We start from the raw sequence: 24,524 nt of genomic DNA, 5'->3' as shown, positions 1-24,524 counted from the left end.
GAATTGGGAAGGGCTTACCCAGGACCTTGTACACAGTAGCTACTCAGGAAACACTGAACAGAATTGCATTCTCTGCTAGGCATCGGGCAAGCAGGAGTATGGTTTCTGCCGTTTGTAAGCTCATGGTCAACAGGGAGTCCAAAGTTGGTGGGGAGAGGATGCAGACATAAATTCTTCAGATTATCTTCACTCCAACTGTTCCCTGCTAGAATCTAAAGCGACGCGGGGGACACGACGGGCAGAATCCCCTCGCTCAAGCTCCCAGGGTTTAGCGAACCTCGGGGAAGACGAGTTAAGCCAGGACCCCGGGCGGGGAAGAAAAAGTACGCAGGCGCAGTGCGGATGCCGGAGCTCACCTGTCCCACAGTGGGCGGAGCTACACTGGTAGCGGAGCCGGAGGCGGGGCGGACGCGATGACGTCAGGGCTCGGCGTCGCAGAGCAATCGCGTCCCGGAAGTGGTGGCGGCGGCGGGGGAGGCGGAGGAGGTTCTCAGTCCTACGACTTCAGAGCGGCCTTGGGAAGAGGTTCGTCCTCGGGGTGGGGCGGGCCTGAGGAAACGCTCCGGGGTCTAGTGGCCCTATCAAGTGCCTCCTGGCCGTCCCCGCCCCTTCCCCACCAACTCAGTGACCGGGTAAGTGAGGTGCCACCCCCTCCCCACCCTGGTGCGTCCGCCAGAACGCCACGGGGGCCACCACCTGCTGGCCCAGGGACCTTAGGTGTGGCCTTCCCTGGTTTGGTCCTCTGGGCCGCTTCAGGCTCCCTGGCCTGCAGAGATGATGGCCCGGCCCCTGCCGGGGCAGACGTGCTTCACCTCCTCCTGTGCTCCTACCTCGCGCCCGCCCTGGGTCCTTTCGTCCTAGCTCCGCCTGCAGGGACTTCAGGTTCCTGATGGCCCCTTTGTCACGCTCCCCTTCAAACACCTGCTTCCCCCCGCCGTCCCAGATCGAAGCCCCTACCCTTGGACTCCCTATTGTTGCTGTGCGCCAAGGTTCTGCCTCCTTGCTTACTACTTAGCGTTTGGGTAGAGCTTGAAATTAGGAAAGAGAATGAGAGCGCCTGTGGCTCTCCGCATCCGAGAAGGGAGAAGGGAATGGAGTGTTGTGGAAGGTGATGATGGCCGCGTGGGGTTCAAGAGGGGAAAAGGGGAGGAGGGTAACCGGCGGGGTTGGGACAGGAAGTTGTTGGTAACTAAAGGGAGCGGGGGAAAGGTTAGAGGTTGAAGCCGGGCGGAAGAAAGCTCTGGGTTCCTGGAGGATAAGCAGTTGATTCCTTCATTCCGCGAGCATTTATTGTATGCCCACTGTGTGCATAAACAGTGATGAATGGAAGACAGTCTCTGACCTTGTGGAACTCAAGGTTAAGAGGGATGACTGAAGAAAGCACGGAGTTTTGCTTTGGTGTGATAAGTGCTGTTAGGGGTGAGTATATGATCTGTTGTGAGCATGGTAGGGTCTCCCAGTCCAGACTGGGGATGTTGGCAAAGACTTCTCAGAGCCAGAGAGTGATGCTTAAGCTGATACCTGAAGGATGAATAGGAATTAACTTGGTAAAAAGTGGAAGAAAATTATTTCAGGACATCGTTTCTCTTGAGACCCCAGGCTGCCTCCGACCGGTAGCCACGTGTGTTTGGTCTTTATGGCTTATACTTTTGATTGATCTGTGAAGGAAAAGCACTGTAGATGGAGAGTCAGAGGAGCAGGATTTTATACAGTTGACCCTTGAACACGGAGAAGGCAATGGCACTCCTCTCCAGTACTCTTGCCTGGAAAATCCCATGGACGGAGGAGCCTGGAAGGCTGCAGTCCATGGCGTTGCTAAGAATCGGACACGACTGAGCGACTTCACTTTCACTTTTCACTTTCACACATTGGAGAAGGAAATGGCAACCCACTCCAGTGTTCTTGCCTGGAGAATCCCAGGGACGGGGGAGCCTGGTGGGCTGCCGTCTATGGGGTTGCACAGAGTTGGACACGACTGAAGCGACGCAGCAGCAGCAGCAGCAGCAGACCCTTGAACAATGCAGGGGTTGGGTGCTGACTGCGAAGTCAAAAACCAGAGTATGACTTACAGTAGGCCCTTCTGCCATTCCTCGGTATCCACCATTCAACCAACTGCAGATCATTTAGAACTGTAGTATTTACTGTTAAAAAAAAATCTGTATATAAGTGGATCCGTGCAGTTCAAACCCAAGTTTTCAGGAGTCAGCTCTATCTGGGTAATTCACTTCGCCTTGCTGAATGTCTTTCTCTGTGAAATGGGCTTTCCGTCTGTAGCCCTGCCTACCTTATAGGTTTTTTATGGCACCACATGAAATAATGCAGGTAGAAATGTGTTGGGCGTTAGAAATGCAGTGCAAATGTCAGGAATTCTTATGATTACAGGATGCAGACCTCAGAGCGAGAGGGCTGTGGACCGGAGGTGAGCCCCAGCACCGTCCCCGAGGCTACCCTGGAGTCTCTACCTGTTGCTACCAGGTCGCCGGCATTTGATCTCTTCAACTTGGTTCTGTCCTACAAGAGGCTGGAGGTCTACCTGGAACCCCTGAAGGACGCCGGCGATGGGGTCCGGTATTTGCTCAGGTACAGATTTTATTCAGAGGTACTCTAGCCTGCTGGGCCTTTTGCCTTCCTGCTTTTAGGAAGGCAAAACTTCCTAAGTTGCACTGGCCACTTAGGCAGTGGCTAGGCTGTCCTTTCTGCCCTGGTGAGGAGTAGTTCTGGGGGGTCCATTGGCCCTCTGGGCTTATTCTTGGTCCACCCCCTATCTCAGACCCAACCCAGGAGAGGCAGGCACTGGCAACCATCTGGTCTTTCACCAGAGTTTCTTCTTTGTGGCTGAATAAGCTCGTATCCCAGGACTGCTACCTAGCCTTGACCATTGGGCCTTCTATCTGAAGCATGCTTTTTTCTTTTTCCTTCTCTCCCAATATTAGCATAATTTATATTAAAGTTAGGATACAAACAAGTATCTATGAATAAACAGGTACTATTTTCACTAATCCTTTAGGATTACGGCTCTCAAATTTTTTTGTTCCTATTCTGCTTTGATTTTCATCTTCAGTAAGTTTTTTCTCCTTTCAGCTCTCTTTATTTCTTCTGTTGAAGTATTTAAAATTACAGATACATACAATTCTGCTCCCAAAACACTTCGGTTTGTCTCTAAATAATAATGACTTAAAAAAAAATAACATCCAAAAAAAAAAAAAATAACATCATACTGAACAAAGTTAACAGTGTGATTCCTTGATATCACCCTATACCCAGTTCATATTCAGATTTCCTCAGTTGCCCCAAGAATGTCATCTACTATTGTTTTGCCCCAGTCAGGCTCCAATCCAGGGCCATGCATTCTGTGCAGTTATTATGTACCTTAGATCTTTCTCGTTGAAATGGTCTTCTTCATGACACTGATGTGCTGGAGGCTCAGCTGAGTGTGCTGGAGAATTTCCTACCTAGATCTGTCTGGTTGATGTTTCTTCCTGGTGCAGACTGGAGGTTAAATTTAAAAGTTGGATTAGGTTCAAGTTAAAAAAAGAAAGTTTTTTATTTTTTTTTCAAAGGTCATGTGTTCTTAATATTGCATGGTAATGGGAGTCACATAAAACCAGCTTGTCCTAAAGAGCGGTCATTCTTCATCTAGAGCCAGTGCGTGGCGTTGTAGGTGTCATTGACTTTCTTGAACCTGCCTGTAAAGCTGTGCAGGCACATGTGTGTATTTCTAGGGAGAAGTTCATCAGATTCTAATAAAGACCTTCAACCAGCTCAGATGCCTGAGAGAGACAGGTTGGAGACAGGGTGAGTAGAGTTGGGTTAATTTCTCGAGGTGCTACAGAGTATTCATTTTTAACCTCAGTCTGGAAATAATTGGAGCTTTATTTTTAACTCTGTCCAAGGCCCCCAGTCTTTCTTGTTTGCCCCAGAACTCCTTTAATTTATGGCATTATCCCTAGAAATGAGCTGTCAGGGTTCCAGAGCAACGTTCTCTACTTTTAGATGACTGTGCTGTCAACATGAGGGGTAGGGAGTTGGTGTCAGAAGGGGCTGGCTTTGTAATTCCATCATGACCAGCTAGCTGAGATGAACCATGGTCTTCCTCAGGGGAGTGTGTGGGCTTCACAGGGCTGTGCTGTCTCATGGTTTCTACTGTGTGTACGTGTGTGCACCTGTGCACGCAAGCATGTGTATGTATGTGTGTTTTGCCTTTTTGTCGCCAAGTGCAAAAGTTAAATATATCCTTTAAAAAAAAAAAAAATATATATATATATATCCTGCCCTTTTCCTTTTCTGGCACAGGTCTATTAGCACTTCTTGGCACTACTGTGTTAGGATTTTTCCATTTTATGAAATTACAAGTCTGAGAATGTGGTGGGATTGATAAAGTTGGATGGGGGAGGAGCACTGGGCCTAAAAAGCTCCCAAGAGCTTGTGGTCTCTGAGCCGCTAGGAGATGAAGCACTGGTCTGTGAAAGTGGCTGTCAGGTTCGTTTGTGTGTTTGGTTGTTCTTTCTCAGTAAAGAGGATTTGACTTTGAAGAAGGACCTAATCTTGAGATTCTTTGAGGTCTGAAGCCTGGAGCCACAGTTGATTTTTAAGACTTCTCTCTTCTGGGATCGGCTATTCCAGTAAGTGGGTCTCCATGAATAGAGTGTCAATAAAGACACATCAGATAGAATGGAAGAAGTGGGGAATTCCCTGGTGGTCCATTGGTTAAGACTCTGCACTTCTACTGCAGAAGGCGTGGGTTCAATCCCTGGGGGTGGAGGAATTAAGATCCCACATGTTGCTCGGTGTGGCCAAAAGAAAAACAAACATCTTTTTGTATTTTAATTAAAAAAAAAAAAAGGCTTTCAATGAAAGTGACCTCAGTGGCTGTGTAATGTTTTTATTTCTGAGATGGGATTGGCCTTAGGCCTGACTTTTATTTTATTTTTTTTGTTGTTGTTTTTATTTTTTTATTTTATTTTATTTTATTTTTTTTGTTTTCTGAATGTTGAGCTTTATTAGACCTGACTTTTAATTTGCTTTGGCTCTGATAGAGCCAGTAGATGGGTCTGAGGTCTAATTAGGGTGGTGTAAGTTGGAGTGTTTGCAATTTTAGACAAAGGCAGAGAGAGATTATTTCACTCCCTTACTCATAACTCTCATTAAAAAATAAAAGCAGCTCGTGAATTAGTTAACCTCAGTTTGTAACTGTGAAATACCCCAATTAGAGCAAAAGAACATGCATTGAAGTTCAGAATGCATTGCAACTTAGCTGTTGATTTTTATATTTGACTTTCTCCTCTGAGGGCTCACCTTATATACACTGACACTGCTCTTCAGAATGTAGGTGTCAGTGGCTTTGTTATTACATCTGTGCTCCCTTTATCCTATTAAATGTTCTTTATCAAGGCTAACCGGCATTTGCTTGAACTCAGTACCCTGACTCTGATTTTCTTTCCTCTGTCTTTGGGGGCTTCTGCGTTGCCATTTGGTGGTGGTGGAAGCCAGGTCTGTATTTGGTTCTGAGAGTTCCAGTTCACTGTGGGCATGTTTGCTGAGAGAATGCCAACCCTGGTTTGTCTTCATTTTTTATATATTGAAATCTTTATAATTTTCATTCCTTTGGAATTAATGTATGTTTAAAACTCACAGAAAGAAAAGAAAATCACAGATATGATCAAAGAAATCCTTCACATTTGTTCACTCAATTTTCATGTTAGATCAATCTTGTGCAGTAGGTATATGTTCCTTTAAAATTAAAAAAATATATATATTGCATACCAACTCTGTCTCAGTAAATACAAAGAATAAAGGAAACCTTTAAAGAAGAATGTCATTGACACCTCTTAAAGAGAATAAAACCTTACACAACACAGGTTAAACAAAGTTATAACATTAGGAGATAATTTTATAAATTCTTCCTCCTCCTGTGGTTTCCAGAGGCTGCCTTTTCTCACCCTGGGGCCTGGGGTGTGACCTCAGGTCTCTCTCCCGGTCGCCTGCCCACTTCTCATTTCTTGCTGACTGTCTGAGTTACCTCTCAGCTCCGGGGCCTGCTCTTGCTCCTGGTTTGGGAGACCTGGCTGGAGGGCCAGCCGCCTTCAGTGACCAGGATGCTCTGTATCGCAGGCTCAGTTCAGTTCAGTCGCTCAGTCGTGTCCGACTCTTTGCAACCCCATGGACTGCAGCATGTCAGGCTTCCCTGTCCATCGCCTACTCCTGGAGCTTGCTCATGTTCATAGAGTTGGTGATGCCATCCAACCATCTCATTTTCTATCATCCCCTTCTCTTCCTGCCTTCAGTCTTTCCCAGCATCAGGGTCTTTTCTAAGGAGTCAGTTCTTTGCATTAGGTGATCAAAGGATTGGAGCTTCAGCATCAGTCCTTCCAATGAATATTCAGGACTGATTTCCTTTAGGATGGACTGATTTGATCTTCTTGCAGTCCAAGGAACTCTCAAGAGTCTTCTCCAACACCATGGTTCAGAAGCATCAATTCTTCAGCGCTCAGCCTTCTTTATGGTCCAACTCTCACATCCATATGTGACTATTGGAAAAAACCATAGGTTTGAGTAGACCGTCCTTTGTCAGCAAAGTAATGTCTCTGCTTTTTAATATGCTGTCTAGGTTGGTCATAGCTTTTCTTCCAAGGAGCAAGTGTCTTTTAATTTCATGACTGCAGTCACCATCTGCAACTTAGCTGTTTGGAGCCCAAGAAAATAAAGTCTGTCACTGTTTTCATTGTTTCCCCATGTTTTTGCCATGAAGTGATGGGACCAGATGCCCTGATCTTAGTTTTTTGAATGTTGAGTTTTAAAGCCAGCTTTTTCACTCTCTTCTTTCACTTTCATCAAGAGGCTCTTTAGTTCTTCTCCACTTTTTGCCATAAGGGTGTCATCTGCGTATCTGAGGTTATTGATATTTCTCCCAGCAATCTTGATTCCAGCTTGTGCTCCATCCAGCCTGGCATTTTGCATGATATACTCTGCACATAAGTTAGTTAAACAGGGTGACAATATTCAGCCTTGTGTTGCAGGTGGGAGATGCCATTGTGTTCCTTGCTGACCTGCCTGGGCCTCAACATCTTGTTCCTCACCTTGAACGAGGGTAAGAACTGCTTCCAGGGCTTTTTGTGAATGAAGGTGGAGAGGAATTCTGAGAATCGGCCCTGTATGAGGGAGCCGCCTGTCCTGCTGTGGGGTCAGCCTCCCTCTGTGTCTGCTCAATGTCAGGACACAGGCTCCTGAGAGACCCACCTGGGGCTAGAATCCCGACTGGGCCACTGGTGTGACATCAGAAGTTCTTTAGCCTGTCTCTTAAGGCCTAATCATACTCATCTCTGAATGGGGCTTCCCTGTGGCTCAAATAGTAAAGAGTCTGCCTGCAATGCAGGAGATCTGGGTTCAGTCCCTGGGTTGGGAAGATCCCCTGGAGAAGGAAATGGCAGCCCACTCCAGTATTATTCTTGCCTGGTGAATTTCGTGAACAGAGGAGCCTGGCAGGCTACAGTCCATGGGGTCACAAAGAGTTGGACATGACTGAGTGACTAAATTTCATTTTCTCTGAAGGGGGATAATAGAAGTGCTTTCCTCAGAGAGTAGTTGTGAAGTATGAGATAATCTATGTATAACACTTAACACAGTTAAAATAAGCAGCCAGTACGTTATAGCTATTATTATTGTTTCCTCTGGACTAAATGCATTGAACTTTTCCCAGTTTGCTTTCTGAGGACACGACCTGGGGTGAAGGTACTAGGAAGGTGAACTGATGAGGCATTTTTGCCTGTTGACTTTCTCTGGCTCAGCAAGTGAGCCTGGTGGGGTCTGCCAGGCAGTCAGCAGCAGTGAGGGGTTTGTAGCGTGCAGCCTTTGAGATCGGTGTGTGGACAGGTAGGTAGCTGGAGGGGTCCTGGGTAGTGATGTCTCCTGGGGACCTTTTATGAAAAGGCATGCTGTGACCCAGCCCTTTTGGTCAGAACTGGCAGATGGCTGCAGAAAAAGCCAAGCCTGTCAAGGGAAATGAGTGAAGGGCCTGGGATAGAATGTTCTGAGGAGCTGGGTCCTATCTTCATACCTTTGTTCTATTGAATTCCCATTTCTCAAGTGTCTCCTTTGCTGCCTGTGGTTTCAGTGAGTTGAAAAATAAACCCATTTCACATAAGACCTCATCTTCTGTGTCTTAGTAGGATGCTTTTCCGCCTCACTGAAACTTAGATATCCTTCTCAAGCTGTTAGATTTTTCTGAATCTATTTCCACAGTAAATTAGTTCAGGTGACAGATGCTTCATTACTTTGTACCCAGTGCTCTGTTAGCTTGCTTCCATGTTAACACGGAAGAAGTTCCTTCCTTGGATTTTATTTTAGCCTCACCATTTCTCGATCCAAAGTGGTCAGTGGTGTTCTAAATGCCAGTGGAAGGCTTCCAGTCAGCCCCTGTGACCCAAAGGTCAGAATGTCAGACATCGGGAGCTCCCCATGGCCAGACCCCAGGCACGAGCTGCCTACGGTGTGCTGTGTGCTATTAGAGGGGTTTTTAATATTTTTGAAAGGGTCTGGGACTATGGCAGTGACCAGATGGGGAAAGTCCTAGCCCTCGGGGCCTACCTTCATGGAGAGGCCAACAGCCATGCCTGTAGTCTGCCTCGTGGTGGTAAGTTCTGTGAGGAAAACGAGGCTGGAGGGTGAGTGGGGAGATGCTGTTTCATACCAGGTGGTCTGGGGCGGGCTCTTTTGGGCAGAGGCCTGGCGGCGGCAAGGGAGCACCATCTGGGTGGGTGGCGGCTCCTGGCACCGCTGCCCGCTGAGCTGCAGTGTTGTCGCTCCCACAGGGGCCTGGTACTCAGTGGGTGCCCTGATGATCTCAGTGCCCGCCCTGCTGGGCTACCTTCAGGAGGTTTGCCGGGCACGGCTGCCCGAGTCTGAGCTGGTGAGGAGGAAGTACCACAGCGTGAGGCAGGAGGACCTGCAGAGAGTTCGCCTGTCTCGCCCCGAGGCCGTGGCTGAGGTGAAGAGCTTGTGAGTATGAGAGGGGCCAGGGGGTAAGGGATGGTGACGGTACCAGCTGCCACCACACTGGGTGCTTGCTGGGCACCAGACATCGTGTAAGGCAAAACGTGGATGGTATTCTCTTTGGTCTTTGTTAGAGTTCTGGGCGATGGCTACTATGATTGACCTCCATTGATGAAGGAGGAAAAAGACAAGTGACCAAGCTGGGATGGGAAGCCAGATCTAGCTGATTCCGCAGTTTAGGGTCTTGGCTGAGCACATGCTCGCATGAGCCACTGCCTGGGTTCAAATCCCAGCTCCTCCAGTGTGACTCTGGGCAAGTTACTCAGGTTTGTCATCTGTTAAATGGGAGAAGTATAGGCCTACCTCCTAGGTGGTTGTGAAGACTAATGGGCGTCTGGTGCCCAGCAAGTGTTCAGTTAAGTATTAGTCATCGTCGCTCCACTGTGGAGGAACTTCCTAAATGTGGCAGAGCTGGAGCTCCTGAGGAAGCACCTTCAGACTGTTGGCAAACAACAACTGTAGCAGCTTCAGTGGCTCCCGTGACACACAGCAGGGGTTCTCATCTCTTTCTGGGCAGCAGAGACATCTGTGGAGCTCAAAAAAAAAAAAGATTATAAACAAGTGGAGGGCTAGGCTCCTCTGAAAAAATTTTGAGTCAAGTATCCGTGGGGGCGGGGGTGCTGCATATCTGCAGTTTTTCAAAAAACCTTTTTCCTTAGAAATGATTTTAAACTTATGGAAGAGTTCTAGGAATGGTGCAAAGAACTCTCATCTGCCCTTCACCCAAATAGAACAGTTATTAACATTTTGCCACAGTGGCTTCATCCATCTCCCTACACTAAGACATAATTTTTTTCTTCTTGAACCATTTGAAAGTAAATTACAGACATCCTGTCAATTTACCCCAAACACTTCAGTATATATTTTCTAAGAACAAGGACATTCTCTTCTATATTCACAGTCCTGTCATCAGATTTTGGGAGTTTAACATTGATAACATTAGCATTAGTGCCATTATCTAATAATTGTTCATGATCAAATTTTGCCAGTTGTACTAATAAGGTCTTTTATATAAATTTCTCCTGATCTGGGCTCCAGTCCAGACTCTTACGTGACATTTAGTCTCCTGTGACCTGGAACAGTTCCTTAGTCTTTCTTATGACCTTGACATTTTAAAATAGGACAAGTTTATTATTTTGTAGAACTTCCCTTCTCTTTTGGTAATTTGGTTCTTCATGATTGGATTCAGGTTTTGCATCTTTGGCAGAAACGTGATGTTGTCATTGTATCATATCAAGAGGTACATGATGTCACTGTCTGTTACGGGAGATAGTAACTTCGATTACCTTGGTGAAAGTTTCTCCACTGTAAAGTGACTATTTATTTTACCCTCTAGAGTTAGTAATCTGAGTGGGGGTACTTTGAGACTTCGTTAAGTATCTTGTTCCTCATCAAACATTCACCCACTACATTGAAATCCACTGTTGGGTCTTGCTTTCGTCAGTTTATTACTGTGATAGTTGCATAGGTGATTTCCTAAGTGTCATTATTACCTGACATTCTGTAAGAAAGAGCTTTTCCTTCTTATTATCTATATGAATGCAGGATTTTAAAATTTTATTCAATGGGTTATAATCCATTACTATGATTATTAATTTTGATCTTATTTTGTCCTCAGTTTGGGCTTTCCTGATAGCTCAATTGATAAAGAATCCACCTGCAATGCAGGAGACCCTGGTTTGATTCCTGGGTCGAGAAGATCTGTTGGCAAAGGGATAGGCTACCCACTCCAGTATTCCTGGGCTTCCCTTGTGGCTCAGCTAGTAAAGAATCTACCCGCAATGAGGGAGACCTGGGTTCAATCCCTGGGTTAGGAAGATAGCCTGGAGAAGGGAAAGGCTACCCATTACAGTATTCTAGCCAGGAGAATGCCATGGACCGTATAGTCTGTGGGGTTGAAAAGAGTCGGACATGACAGCAACTTTCACTTTTTTAATTTTATGATACAGTGGTGGTGGTGGTGGTTTAGTTGCTAAGTCATGTCCAACTCTTGCGACCCTATGAACTGTAGCCTGCCAGGCTCCTCTGTCCCTGAGATTCTCCAGGTAAGAGTACTGGAGTGGGTTGCCATTTCCTTCTACAGGGGATCTTCCCGACCCAGGGAACGAACCTGGGTTTCCTGCGTTGCAGGCAGATTCTTTACCAACTGAGCTATGAGGGAAGCCCTATGATACAGTAGAATGTTCAAATTCATCTTCCGCATTCCCTGCCTTGCTCTAGAATCAGCCATTTTTCCAAGGAGCCCTTCAGAAACCAAGGTCTGGGTGCTTGTTGCACAGGTGTGCTCTCTTTGCTCTTAATGAGGGTGGGGGATCCATTTTAAAAAACTCTCCAGGTCAGTCTACCTGAAACCCTAGGTGGAGACACATTGCTGTACATCCTGCCATCCATCTTCACAGCTCCAGTGCATCTGGGAGGTGGCACCCTGCTCCTCATGGTATAGTGGAAAATTGTATCCTTGAAAAAGTTAAGTAACTGGCCCAACACCAACAGCTAGGAAGAGACCAAAGCAGGAACCTCAGCAAGTTTTCCAAGAAGGGGCCTGAGATGTATGAAGTTTCCCTGAACTCCCTGACCCCTGCGAGGGGTGTGAAGGGACTGACTGAACCTAGGTGGCTGTGCCTGCGAAGCCCTGGGCTCTGCTGCCCTGGAGCTCTGTTAGGCCTCCTGGGTGGGTGAGGCAGGGTACACAGCTTGCGTGAGCCCCCTGTGTTGTGTCTGCAGCTTGATCCAGCTGGAGGCCCTCCTGAGCCGCCTGTGCTGCACCTGCGAAGCTGCCTACCGCGTGCTGCACTGGGAGAACCCCGCTGTGTCCTCACAGTGAGTGCCCCTCTGTCCCCACCGCCCCTGCCCCAAGGACCCCAGGCAAAGACCGCTGCCTTAAGAGGCGCCCTGTCGCCCTAGCTCAGAGGAAAAGAGCCCTCTAGGCTCTTGTGTGCAGATCAGCACGTAGGCTTGTGGGCTTTAACGCCCTGCTTTGGTTTAACACCTTCTTTGCGCAGTATGCTCAAAATATTTTAATAATAGAAAAATAACTAACCGTGTAATCTCCCAGCCTGGTATAGCAGCTGATCTCACGTTTGGATTGCCTGCTAGAGTTTGTCATAGGCACGTGCTGTCTATAGCTCAGAGTGTAGGTGAGACTCTTTTTTTTTTTTCCCACTTATTGTACTATATAATTGGTTTTCCATGGTGCTACATAGCTTTTGGAATTACTTGTAATACCACACCGATATAGATAGTGATTATACTGTAATTTATGAAATTATATATTATACATCCTGTTGTGTATTTAGTCAAGTTTCTACTTTTAATTACTAACCCTGTAGTGCACATTTTATGGGTTTAACTTTAGTCTTTTGAAACTTTTTTTCGTAAAATAAATTCTAGGATGGAACTGTTGGATCAAGTGAAATGAATGTTTTTGAGGCCCTTCGTGTGTGATACTCACGACGACTAGTGCTTGTTTAGCTTCTCCTGGTGCCAGACACTGTGCTCAGTGCTCTCCATGGTACCGGCTCCATATCTGTGTTATTCCAGACTTCAGAGTCTAGATCCTGAAGAGTGACGTGTGTTAAACCTACTTAGGTGGCCCTATCCTCAGCCACCACTGCAGCCTCTACGTGTCAGTTGTGGTCTGTTGGTGGCTGTTAATTCTTTCTCCTCACTTTATGTTCCCCCGTTTGACTAGCAGATCTTGTCCGCATATTAACTGTTCCCAGAGCTACTTCTTGCCCAGACTCCCCTGTGGGTATGCCCTAAACCAGTTTCCTTCTGATCTTATGAATTTCTGATCCTGTGGTTCCTCTCTGTTGGTCCAGGTTCTATGGGGCTCTTCTGGGCACGGTTTGCATGCTGTACCTGCTGCCTCTGTGCTGGGTCCTTGCCCTTTTAAACAGCACACTCTTTCTGGGGAATGTGGAGTTCTTCCGAGGTAAGCCCTGGAGAACCGGGCAGAGATGGGGGCTGGGCTGATCATGTGTTTGCTGTGCCTGCCACCAGGGGGCAGCACCACACCAGGGTCCTGCCTTGGAGAGGGAGGTGGGATCCAGGGGAGGCTGCTACTAGGGGTCCCTTTCCCTTCCCTAGGCAGATGAATCGCTGCCCATGTGATATGGTGGCTTTTGGGAGACGAGGGAGGGATGTTTTCCCAGTGCTGCCACCCACCTCCAGGGTGCAGTCCCCTAGGAATCACTGCCTCGTCTCTGTGTGATCCCAGAGTACCCGTCTGCCGTCTGGTTTCTGAAGCAGTAAGGCAGTCTGGAGAGGCCTTGAGTCGCAGATGCCTGGGCCTGTACATATGTTTGGGTGATTGCTATGCTTGTTCTCTTCCCTGTGGTTGGAAATTAATTATAGAAGCCATGATTTATCGGGCACTTACTGCATTTAATCTCTCTAACAATCTCCTGGGGTAGCTATTGGTACATCTGTCTTGTTTATGAGGCTTAGGTTAGGTAACTCGTTCAGACTTCGGAGGGTGACTGTTTCCTGTACCAGAGAGTGGGTGCCGGAGGAGGCAGCCGGGTGCAGTGGTGGGTATCCCCAGAACACCACTCATTCTATCCTGTTTCTGCCTCCCGCCCCATTCTCCTCACCCTGGGCAGTGGTGTCTGAGTATAGGGCATCTCTGCAGCGGCGGATGAACCCCAAGCAGGAAGAGAGTGCCTTTGAGAGCCCGCCACCGTCAGATGCTGGGGGGAAGGGCGCTCTGGCGGACTGCACTCCTGCACCCACGCCCACAGAGGTGAGCACCCCTAACCGCCTGGGCAGAGTCTGGTGTGGGCAGGCTGCCTGGCCTCCCTGTTACCAGCCTGTTCATACTGTATAGCTCCTGGGCTGGCCTCCTCCTTCCCAGGCCCGCCTCCTCTGAAGTGCTTAATAGTAATAACTGTGGTAACAAGGGCTGTGCTATGCTTTATTGAGTGTTTACTCTGCTGTTCAGATACTTTATAGACCCAGGAGGTGCAGGATGTTTCTGAGAATGAGGTTACTCTCCTTGCAGCAGAGAAGGCCGAGGCACAGAGTGGCTGTCCGCAGTCGGCGGGGTCGGGAGTTAGACCCCGCCCCGTGGCTCCAGAGCTCCTGCTCCGAAGCACCATGCTCTGCAGCCAGCGTCGGTCCTTTCGTGGCCGTGGTCCCTCTCTGTCCCGCTCGGTTGGAGACCGCTCTCTTTCCCCTGACTTCCTTCTTGCCGCAGGTGTGCCGTTTCCTCTGAGGCATGAACTGCTGTTTTGAGAAACCTGGGTGTTGGCTCTGGGGAGGCGGCCTCTCCCCTGGGGGCAGGGCTGTCATTGCTCTGACCGTTGAAGGATCTCTCTTCCCAGGACCTCACGCCAGGCAGTGTGGAGGAGGCGGAGGAGGCCGAGCCCGACGAGGAGTTTAAAGATGCGATTGAGGTGGGTGGCCTTCCCCGGCACCCCCAGCTGACCAGGTCAGAAGTTGGGTGGTCCTGGAGCCATGTGGCCTCTCACATTCCAAGTCTGGGTTTTTAGAGTTCTCTTGTATCCAAGTGAGAGGGTAAAATGTGCCCTGCGCTCAGACTCACTGGTTGAAAGGATGCCACTGAACCTCTGCCCGTCCTCTTGCTGACCTTGGCGTCTGTCCTGGGTGCCCAGGGCGGGGGTGGCTCTGGAGGCCTCTGGGAAACGCCCTGCTAGGGGAGGTGGGTCGTTTACTGTCTTGACTGGAGACTGTGGGCCTGGCGCCTTTGATGTGGGGAAGGCAGAGTTAGAGGAGGGCATCATCCCGGTCTCTGCCTGCTCTTCTGAAGGATGAGGTCCGTCAGATGTCCCTTTGAGGGGTGAGAATGGGAGGCTGGAGAAAGCAGTTGCATGGCCAAGTGCTGGGTTGGAGAAAGTTCAACAGTCTGCCTGGTTTTAGGACAATGGTTCACACTGGTAGTTTGTAGAAGTGTTTTATTTGGCATGCAAAGCTTTAATTTTTTAGCCGATATTTAAAAATTGGAGAGACTATAGTAAAAACTCTGGATTTTTCAGTTTTTCTAAAAACTCAGCAGCTCTGGGAGCCCTGAGTCTGCAGCGGTCAGTGTAGCTGAGGAGACACTGTCTGCTTCAGAGAAGTCACACTATCCCCACCAGTTCCTGTCATCCCCGGTCACTGAGTCCTGGCAGCGTTTGCCATTTAGTGTCATGTTTGCTCTATGGCTTTTCTTAAACAGTAGGAATTCACTTCTTTTTATGACTCTTGTAAAGTGGGGGATACAGGAAATGGAGGTCTCGGGAGTTTGCTCCAGGCCTACGGTTTTCAGCTGTCTGCTGTTACTGTAGCCACATCTGCGTGGACGTTTCCATTTTCTACTGCTGAGGTTTCTCCAAAACCTGAATGTGCGACTGTGGACTCCTAAGTCGTGACTCTTGAGTACGCAGCTTCTCCCCAGCTGACTGATGTTGGGATCCTTGACGGGGTCTCTGTTAACATCGCCCTTCAGTACGTGCCCAGAGTCAGTGTAGTAGCATTCCCGTGCTTCCTCTCGCTTGGGGATCCCCTCCCGGCAGCTTCCTTCTTGCTATCTTCTCTCTGTTTTCTTTTCTTCTCCCCTGCACCTTGGGAGGCAGGAGACCCACTTGGTGGTGCTGGTAAGTAGGAGCCTTGGTGAGGTGGGCAGGGGCCGAGGGGGTTGAGGATGGGTGGCTGAGCCGAGGTCGCCATGCCTCGCGGGGTTCGCCACACATGCAGGTCCCAGAGCCCTGTCACGAGGGGACAGGACTGGAAGGAGCTGTTCCCGCAGGAGGATGACGAGGGGGCCCCGTGCCCGGCAGAGGACGAGCTGGTCCTGCAGGACAACGGCTTCCTGAGCAAGAACGAGGTGCTGCGCAGCAAGGTGTCGCGGCTCACTGAGCGGCTCCGCAAGCGGTACCCGACCAACAACTTTGGTATGGCTGGGGGCGGGCTTGTTGGAGGTGTCCTGGCCACGGGGCAGAGGTGCTGTGTTCTGAGGAGTAGGGCTGTGTCCATGGCACCCTAGGGAGGTGGCACAGGCACAGCGGGGCTGCGAGGGAGGGAGCGTGGGCTCCTTCTCGTGTCTCTGTCCTCATTACTTCTTGTGGGAAGATGAGTTCAGTTCTGGAAGCGCTCCTCTGGGACCACGGGGCAGTAGAGCCACGGCGGGCTGTGGAGCGTGCTGGTTGAGTGAGGAGTCTGAGTGTCTAGGTAAACCCCAGTGCTGCCAGGTGGCCTTAAGCAAATTATTTAACTTCCCCATGCCTCAGCTTTCCTGCTGTAAAAGGGGACTGACGCTGAAGCTCCAATACTTTGGCCACCTGATGCAAAGAGCCGACTTATTAGAAAAGACCCTGATGCTGGAAAAGGTTGAAGGCAAAAGAAGGGGGTGGCAGGGAATGAGATGGTTGGGTGGCATCACCAACTCAGTGGACATGAATGTTAGCAAACTCTGGGAAATGGTGAAGGACGGGGAAGTCTGGTATGCTGTAGTCCATGGGGTTGCAAAGAGTCGGACGTGACAGCGAATAAACAATGACTGAAAAGAATAGTACAAGTTCTTACCTCACAGGGTTGCTGTAGGTCTCAAAAGAGATAATGCTTATGAAGTGCTGGCACATTGCTGGCTGGTTCATAGTAAGGGCTTCATAAGGGGCGCTGTTATCACGGGAGGCCCTGGTCTTTCCCTCAGGTGCCTAGGCACTTGTCTGGATCTTTCCAGTCTGATTGGAAGCAAATGGAAGGAAACACTGTCTTCTGGGGATGATAGAGCCCCGGCTCCCCTTCTCCCCAGCCAAGTCCGTAGATTGGCCAGTCCTCATTATACTGACCTTATACACACCAAGAATGTGACCTTGGAGAAAGGTGGACTTGATTGTCCTCACAGTTTGGAGGGACTTCCCTGGTGGCACAGATGGTGAAGAATCTGTCTGCAATGCAGGAGACCCAGGTTTGAGAGTCCCCTGGAGAAGGAAGTGGCAACCCACTCCAAGATTCTTGCCTGGGAAATCCTGTGGACAGAGGAGCCCGGAGGGCTCTGGTCCATGAAGTTGCAAAGAATCAGACATAACTGAGCTGATTAACCAGCTTGGAAGCCTGGCTCTGATCAGGAGAGCGGGAGCCAAGCCGGATGAAGCTATAGCTAGAGCCTGGAGAACCGGGGGCTCAGGGCTCTCCCTGGTCCTGGAGCAGAGCCTGGCTTCTGCCTGCTGTCAGCAGACAGGGAGGAGGGTGGGCTGGGTGTGCCATGAGATCTGGTGGGAGAGAGTCCTGAGGAAGCCCGTGGGGTTTATCGTGAGGTATTTGACCTGGGCGCTCCAGGGCCTGCCTTCCTGCTCTCGCAGCGACCAGGGCAGTTGTTTCCCGAGCGGTAGACATCCTGGGACACCCTGTTTCTTTCTGCTCTGCGAATGCCTCCAGGCTTTCAGGATCCCTTCCTTTTATTTGTGATTGTTGCCGAATGCTGCCGATTGCTCTGCGTCCAGTGCGCTTTCACATACGCCGTCTCACTTAGTCCTTAGAAGCAGCCAGGTTTCAGAAGTCCCAGATGACATTGCCCCAGACTTAATACTCTTGTTCTGGCAAACTATACTTTTATATTTGTGAGTTTTAAATAAAGCCCCTTAGATGTTTCCATTTTATAGGTGAGGTACCTGAGGTTGAAAAGAGTGGCTTGGCCAGTCTTTAGCCAGTACACGGTTGAGCTGTAACTCAGACCCACCTTATCTGATCTCACTCCCGCATTCTTTCTAGCTCGCCATCTTCCCTTGGCCCTGGTGTCTGAAGTGCCCCAGTTTTATGCCCATCCCATTTCTGTATTTGGCTTTTGGTTCAGATAATCCCTACGGAGATGGGTGAAGCCTTGTCAGGTTCCCACGAGGGTGGCGAAGCCAGCATACAATTATTCTCCTAAGCCCCCTTAGCCCTCCACTCTTAGGACTGCTTGCTGGCCCTCCCTTGAGACGTCGTCGGGCTCTTGGCTGTGAGGGCAGGTACGGCAGCTCTGTCCTGGGGTCTGCGTCCTGAAGGGCTGAGTGAGTGAGCTGCTCTGGGGGCCGTTCTCTTTTGGCTGCCGGTGGATGGAGGGGGTCCACGGGAGGAGTGAGGAGGGCAGGCTGCTCGTGAGCCGCTCTGTGGCCTCCAAGTGGGGCAGTCCTACCGGGAAGAGCCCCCTCTGTCCTAGAGGCTCTGTGGCCGTCGCCCTGGCAGTGGTCTCAGGCTCTCTCTGCCCCTGCAGCATCCTCACATGATGAGTCAGGGCCTCTGCTGAAAGCAGGCAGGAAGAGCTGGTAGGTCTTGGCAAGGAATAGGGGTGCTCTCCTCTACACGCCTGCCTGAGCCGGCGTCAGCACGCAGAACCGGCCCTGGCCTCAGCCCCGTGTGGTGCGTGGCTGTTTCGTTAGCCCACGTGACTGCCTTGGGGTGCTTGGCCCTGGTACTCCTTACAGTTGAGAGGGGCCAGAGTGTCAGTCTGTGACCCAGCGCTTTCCTCCCGGCCCATGCTGCTTGCTGAGGAGAGGCGGAGGTGGGCTGCCTTGCCCTGATTTTTCGTGTTGGGAGCAGAGTCCCAGAGCAGCCTGTTTCCTGGGGTGGCGCCAGCCGCTGGCGGTGTGCCGTGTTCTTCTGTGTCCTTTGCTCTGCCTCGGTGGTGAGCTGACTGACAGCAACAGCATCTGCTTTACACCCACTGGTGTCAGCTTTCTCCCTGCTCTAGCTGGGTCCCCTGTCCTCCAATGTAGGCAGTGTGTCCCCATTTAGTGGAGCTATGGGGGACTCTGGCTGGACAGCCCATATCTCTTTGGGCCTTTGTGTGAAGGTGAGGCTTGGTGCTCTGTACCTGGCCAGACAGTCCTGGAAGCCCAGCCTTGTGCCCTGAACCTAGTAATTGCTCTGATCGGATCATCGGGGGCCTTCAGGCCCCAAGTTGTAGAAATGTCCTTCAGTTAGGGCTTTCCCGGACCCAGCCCAGCCCCCTTCCCTCCCACAGCCTTTGGCTGGGCTCTCTGGTGCCCTTTTGTGAGCGCCCTCTCACCTCGTGTGGACCCCGGCCTTTTCTCCCCTGGCTCAGTGACCCCCATCTGCACGGAGATTTCTGCGCTGAATCGTGGTCAGTATTTCTGGCGGCACCCTTGGGACTTCCTTGTTCTCATCAGTTTCTGCTTCAGGAGCTTGTTGGAAGTCACAAGGGCCCAGCATGGCCTTTCCTCTCCTCCGTGCTTCTGGGTTTTTTCTTTCGGCTGTGTGTACACCCTCATCAGACTGTGTCATTTCGCAGCCTACCTTTCCCTTTAATTTTGCTGCAAGCATGGGTGGGTAGCAAGCACAGCTTCTGTTAAGTCCCTTTGCCTTGATGTAGTATCTGAAGGAATGATCGGGGGAGTTCCCTGATGGTCCAGTGGTTAGGGCCCACACTTCCATTGCAGGGACACGGGTTCAGTTCCTGAACAGGGAACTAGGATCCTGCATGCCATGTGATGTGGCCAAGAAAGGGGAAAAGAAAAAAGAATGATCAGTCCTCTCTTGCCCATCTTCATCTCTTCTTGCAGCCCCGTTGCCTCCTCCCAGCTGTTTTCTAAGCTGCGGTTGCTTCTTCTGTTTAAAACCTGGTCTGAAACCTCGTGGTCCTGTTGTATCTGGTAGCTTCGGCAGGATCTCTTCCCCTGGCGGTATCCACCCGGGCCTGCCCACCACACACATGCCTGCACCTCTTGCCCTGTGAGGCTTCTTGGTTGGCACTTGGTTCTGAACTTCTGTCCTGGAATCTTCAGATGACAGGAAGCAGGAGTCTGGTGTTCAGGAGGCGTTTCTCCCTCTAGCTGTGGGCAGAGTGTTTGTAAGGAGATACTTTGGGAGGGGTCGTGTCAGGCGAGTTTCATCTGAGATCATCGGAGCGATGCCTGTTGTCGAGTCCCTCCCACCTTGGTGTCATTTCAGGGGGAGGTTCTGCTGGCTGCTCTTCTATTTGGGCTGGACCGGCAGGTGGGGGTGGAGGTCTCTAAACCCCGGGTGGGAGCAGGGACGGCAGCTCTGGGTAGTCTGGGACAGTGGTTTTTCCTTCCTGGTTTGAACCTCTCCTTCTGGCTGTGGACTTTGCTCTCGGCTGCCAGCCAAGGAGCTGGGCTGGGCTGGTGCCCTTGGTGTTCCCATGTAGAGGACCCTGGAGCAGGTGAGAGTTGAGACGTCTGGGCTGGGTCAGAGCTGAGCTGCTGCCTCTGTTTCTCAGGGAGCTGTACGGGCTGCTCGGCCACCTTCTCAGTGCTGAAGAAGAGGGTAAGTCTCCTCGAGGGTGCGTTTGCTGGGAACTTGGGACAAGATGCAGGGGCGTAGTGCCATGTCACAGATGAAGTCTGACTCCCTGGGCCACGTTAGGCCTGGGGTCTGGTACGACGGTTACTCGAAGGAGCAGGTCTCCCCTCCCTTGTGTCCCCACCTTCGCCAGCCTTCCTGTGGGATGTCCCTTCTGGTCTCAGTCCTGCCCTGCTCAGGCACTGCCCTGCTCGTGTGGTTGTCCCCAGTGTCTGGGGGTGGGAATCAGAGACTGACCTTGGTTCTCATCCGCAGCGGAACTGCAGTAACTGTGGGAACAGCTTCTGCTCTCGGTGCTGCTCCTTCAAGGTGCCCAGGTCCTCCATGGGGGCCACAGGTGAGTGGTGCAGGCTGGGGGTCGGGGTCCGCCTCCCTCTTCTAAGAGGGGTGCGGCATGTGGGAAGGAGCCAGGGTCAGTGAGAGGTCCAGGGAACTCGGGGTTTCCTCCATCTCCCATTAAAGAAGGAAAAATGGAAATATTTGCTGCATGGACAAGAGCATATGTATATAATGTATCTGAATTATGAAGTCCAGTAGTGAATGCCCGTGACCACTTCACTGCAGTTAGTAGACAGAGCATGAGCAGCCTCCCCTGGCCCCCCAGCTCCACGCCTGCCTTCCCCAGGGAGACCACAGTCCTCAGTCCCAGTCTCTTTCCCATTGCCTTGGCAGTGTTTTTAATGAAATAAAAAGCATAGTTTCTTTTCCTTCTATAAAAGCCATACATACTCATTGTAAACAAAACAAAAAAACCAAAGAAAGGAAGACATGCCTAATCTCTCTCAAAAAGAATTGTTAGGCGTGGACCCGTCTGGGTCATTAATGCCGTCACACATGGGATAAATTCATATGCATGTGCTTAAAAAAAAGGGAGCATGTATTACAGACTGCTTTGTACTGTGTTACAATGTTAAATTGAACGTCTTTATTTTTTCATTCTTCTGGTCATGCTAGTATATGCTTATTCTAGAAGATTTGGAAATTACTATACAGAAGAAGAAGGAAGAGAAAAATAATCTTGTAATCTTACCACCCAGAGATAATAACCACTGTTAAAACATTTTGGAAAATTTTCTCCTGGTATTTTATTTTAAAAAGCATTTTAAAAGTTATTCTTTTGGTGCCAAAATAATGTCTTAACGCATAGAACATCTGGGAGAGGCTTGCTTTTGGCATGGTCACTCCCGGAACCCCCAGGTCCCGTGGAAAGAGAAGTCTCTGAGGGCAAGTGCGTGAGCTGGGACAGTGAGCTTGTAGGCTGGGGGAGGGTGGTCTGTGTGTGGCTTGGGGTGGGGTGGGGTGGGGTGGGGTGGGGTGGGGAGGTGGTTCCAGTTGGAGGGGCAATGAGCCAGAGGGCATGAGGAAGCATCTCACCAAGTTCTTCCTCCTTTTCAGCCCCCGAAGCCCAGAGAGAGACTGTGTTTGTGTGTGCCTCGTGTAACCAGACCTTGAGCAAGTGAGAAGAGGGGCCAGGGTCCAAGAGGCCGCCTGTCCCCGGGGCCACCAGTGGACCCTGCTCTCCCCATCCTTAGCCTTGGGCAGATGTGGTCTGAATGCTAGGTAGGCTTCCCCTCCCTGCCCCCACCGTCTACATCTGGGTTCTGGAGCGGTCCTCCACTCCTGCGGATGGCCAGTAGTGGTTGCGTCCCGACCAGGACTGGCGTGTTTGCCCTGCTCTGATCTGGGTGTTAGGGAACTCAGGGCTGGGCGGGAAATAGAAGTTAGAGGGCAGCAGTGAGCCAGGCCTGATCTGGACTGGTCTTCTGGGCATCTCTGCATGCCTGGGAGTTCTCTGAGGCCGGAGGTCAGAGATCAGAAAAAGCGCTTCTTCCCCCGCTGGGTACTGGGCCAGGCCCTTGTCCTCCCAGAGCCTGCAGAAGGGCTTGCACTGTGTCCCAGTTCTGCTGTTTGAGTGTTCCTGCAGGCGCCAGGAGCTCATCATTTCCCTGCCAGAGGGCACGGCCAGGACTATCAAGATCAAAAGTACTTCTAGAAACAAGGTCAGAGTTCCCCGATTCTCTCAGAGGAGGGCCTGGCAGAACCCTTCAGTATTAAGCAGAGCAAAACACGGGGAGCCGCAGCAGCTCAGAGGGCCTCAGCCCCAGCCTGTAGGACCCTGGCTTACAGACTCTCAGCGCCACCCTGCAGGACCCTGGCTTACAGACTCTCAGCCCACATGTTAGCCTAGTGTTTTCAGCTCTGCCGGGAAGATGCTGGGCACTCAGTCACTCTTGCTCCCCGTGTTCAGAGCCTTGGCCACCCTCCTCTGGCCTAGAGCTACAGCTTCCCTCACTGGCCCCTCGTCCCATGGAGTGAGTGTGAGGCCAGGTAAGCTCAGCAGAGGTCCTGAAGCCCTTGACCTCTGGGCGCCTGGGAAGTGTGGGGTCTTGCTAGGCTGGTCTCAGATTCCAGGGCTGATCTATAGTAGGACAGCCTCAGTTACGGGATAAGGCCACCTGGGGTGCGCATCCCGTTGGCAACAGTTTTGTGTTCACCCTGGACTCTCAAGGGCTCAGTGTCTCTTCCTAAGCCATGAGCGGGCTCAGGCACCCCTTCCTTCCCCAGGAACTTCCCTGCCTTTTTGAAGTATTTATTTATTTATTGCATGATTCCCGGGAACATGGGGCACAGGGAATGGGATCAGGAAGATGGGGCCTCTCCCCTGCCCTAGGGAGCTCCCCTGGACTCATGGGCTGCCTGGAGCTCAGAGCTTGGGAGGTGGAGACATTTCTATACTCTCAGCTGGGACGTGAGGAGGCAGGCTGGGGGTCAGGGCTCATCCTAGGCCAGCTTTCTTTCCCGGCCAGCCAGTCTAGGAGCCAGGGGCCTGCCCCAGGCCCAGAGGGGCAAGTCCCTGGGGAGCCAGGCAGGCCTTGGTAGACCCCCTTCCTCAAGTTCCTTGGTCCTGTTGAGATATGAGTTAAGTGCTCATGCTTTATTTACATTGGAGAGGAACTACAAGGATGTCTGTATATGGAGAATTGTCAATAAAAAGGCCTCAAGCTTCCTATGTTTTTGTTCTGGTCCTTGCCTGCCCCTTCTCCCTGAGACTAGAGAGCCAGGTGCCCCACAGTGCTGGCCAGATTTGCAGACCTGGGCTGTGTCTTCAGGACTGGGCGGAGGGGCCACGGAGGCTGAGGTCGTGTGTGAGCTGGGGTTGGAGGAAAGCTGTGCCTTGCGCAGGAGGCGCTCAGCGAGATGCCTGTCGGATTGACATGAGGCGCCGTCTTGTGACCACATTGTGAGGGCCAGGGCTTGGGGTTAGGACCAGGACTCAGTAAATGCTAAGCCACGCAGGGTTTAGAATGGAAAGATTTTAGCTAATCCCTCTGAGAAAGCAGGAAAGGATCAGCTCCAGGGGAAGCTGAGAACCAGCCAGAAAGAGGATTGGCTGTGAGGTGGGAAGTGGGAGCAGTGCTCTGAGGGTAGGGGGTTGGGGGGGGGGGTGTTTGTTTGCTGGTCACCAGGCACCTTGAGTGGCACTTCATACACATTATTTCATTTAATCCTCAAGATGGCCCTATGAGGTAGGTTCTGTTTTTCTTCCCATTTTACAGGGGAAGAAACTGAGGCTCAGGGATAGTGGCTGCAAAAGGTTTGGCATGGAATCTTGCAGAGTGGTGTCTGCCAGACCGTAGGCCTGAGGCAGTAAAGAGGGGGGCAGAGGGACTCTGCCTTGGGGTCAAGGTCAGGTTGCAGCCACATCCTCATGACCCCATGCATGTGCACCTTGGACTGTGATGCTTGGGGAGTCCTTGCACTGAGGCCTTGGTCTGGGACCTCCCCCTAGTATGGGAGAGCCCCAGCAGCTCCCGAGGAGCCCCAAGAGGCAGGGAAGCAGCCAGAACCTTGCTCCGGCAGTTTTTACAGAAGAGCATGTTCACAGTGCTCAGTACCAAAGTGGCTTCAGCAGCTTGGTAGTCCAGAGGAAATGCTGGAGGAGTGGAAAATAGGGTCCTTGAGCAAAAGAGCAGAGTGGTAGCACAGGCCCAGGAAGGAAGTTCTTCTCGTGGAGGGCATGTGGCCTGGTTGGTCACTTGGAGGGATGCTCAGAGTTAATCCAGTCCAGCCCCTCACTGCGGGAGCCACGCTGCATCCACGTGAGCATCCGGTCCCCACCACGTTGGAGGATGAAGCCAGAGGGCTTGGCTCAGAGCCGGAGCGGTGTGCCCTAGCCAGGGAGCATCCCAGCGGCAGTAAAGGCCGGTGCT

The 24,524-nt window shown here is 50.9% G+C and overlaps 1 protein-coding gene across 4 annotated transcripts; it reads left to right on the top strand.

Moving 5' to 3' along the window:
* On the top strand, window positions 454–23,323 carry ZFYVE27 (zinc finger FYVE-type containing 27). 4 transcript variants are annotated; one of them, XM_018041488.1, is made up of 13 exons: window positions 454–525; window positions 2,383–2,580; window positions 7,017–7,087; window positions 8,808–8,994; window positions 11,773–11,868; window positions 12,870–12,982; window positions 13,653–13,792; window positions 14,373–14,444; window positions 15,624–15,644; window positions 15,797–15,941; window positions 20,231–20,277; window positions 20,569–20,650; window positions 21,709–23,323. In XM_018041488.1, exons 2-13 carry the CDS (start codon window positions 2,384–2,386, stop codon window positions 21,771–21,773), a joined length of 1,236 nt encoding a protein of 411 aa, XP_017896977.1. In that variant the 5' UTR covers window positions 454–525; window position 2,383; the 3' UTR covers window positions 21,774–23,323. The 4 variants fall into 4 exon arrangements, with proteins under 4 accessions (XP_017896977.1, XP_005698359.1, XP_013830591.1 ...); XM_005698302.3 differs by having other exon boundaries at window positions 454–632; XM_013975137.2 differs by lacking the exon at window positions 21,709–23,323 and adding an exon at window positions 21,268–21,591 and having other exon boundaries at window positions 454–632.

This window comes from Capra hircus, chromosome 26, assembly GCF_001704415.2.
Source record: "Capra hircus breed San Clemente chromosome 26, ASM170441v1, whole genome shotgun sequence".
In the NCBI taxonomy this organism is placed as follows: Eukaryota; Metazoa; Chordata; class Mammalia; order Artiodactyla; family Bovidae; genus Capra; species Capra hircus.
This window is presented reverse-complemented; position numbering and strand designations above follow the sequence as displayed.

Bases quoted from the DNA above. Each gene is read 5' to 3' on its own strand.
- ZFYVE27 (XM_018041488.1), top strand. From the start codon at position 2,384: ATGCAGACCTCAGAGCGAGAGGGCTGTGGACCGGAGGTGAGCCCCAGC. The intron at 13,793-14,372 runs GTGAGCACCCCT...CTCTCTTCCCAG, and splicing joins CTGCACCCACGCCCACAGAG to GACCTCACGCCAGGCAGTGT. The intron at 15,942-20,230 runs GTATGGCTGGGG...TCTGTTTCTCAG, and splicing joins GTACCCGACCAACAACTTTG to GGAGCTGTACGGGCTGCTCG.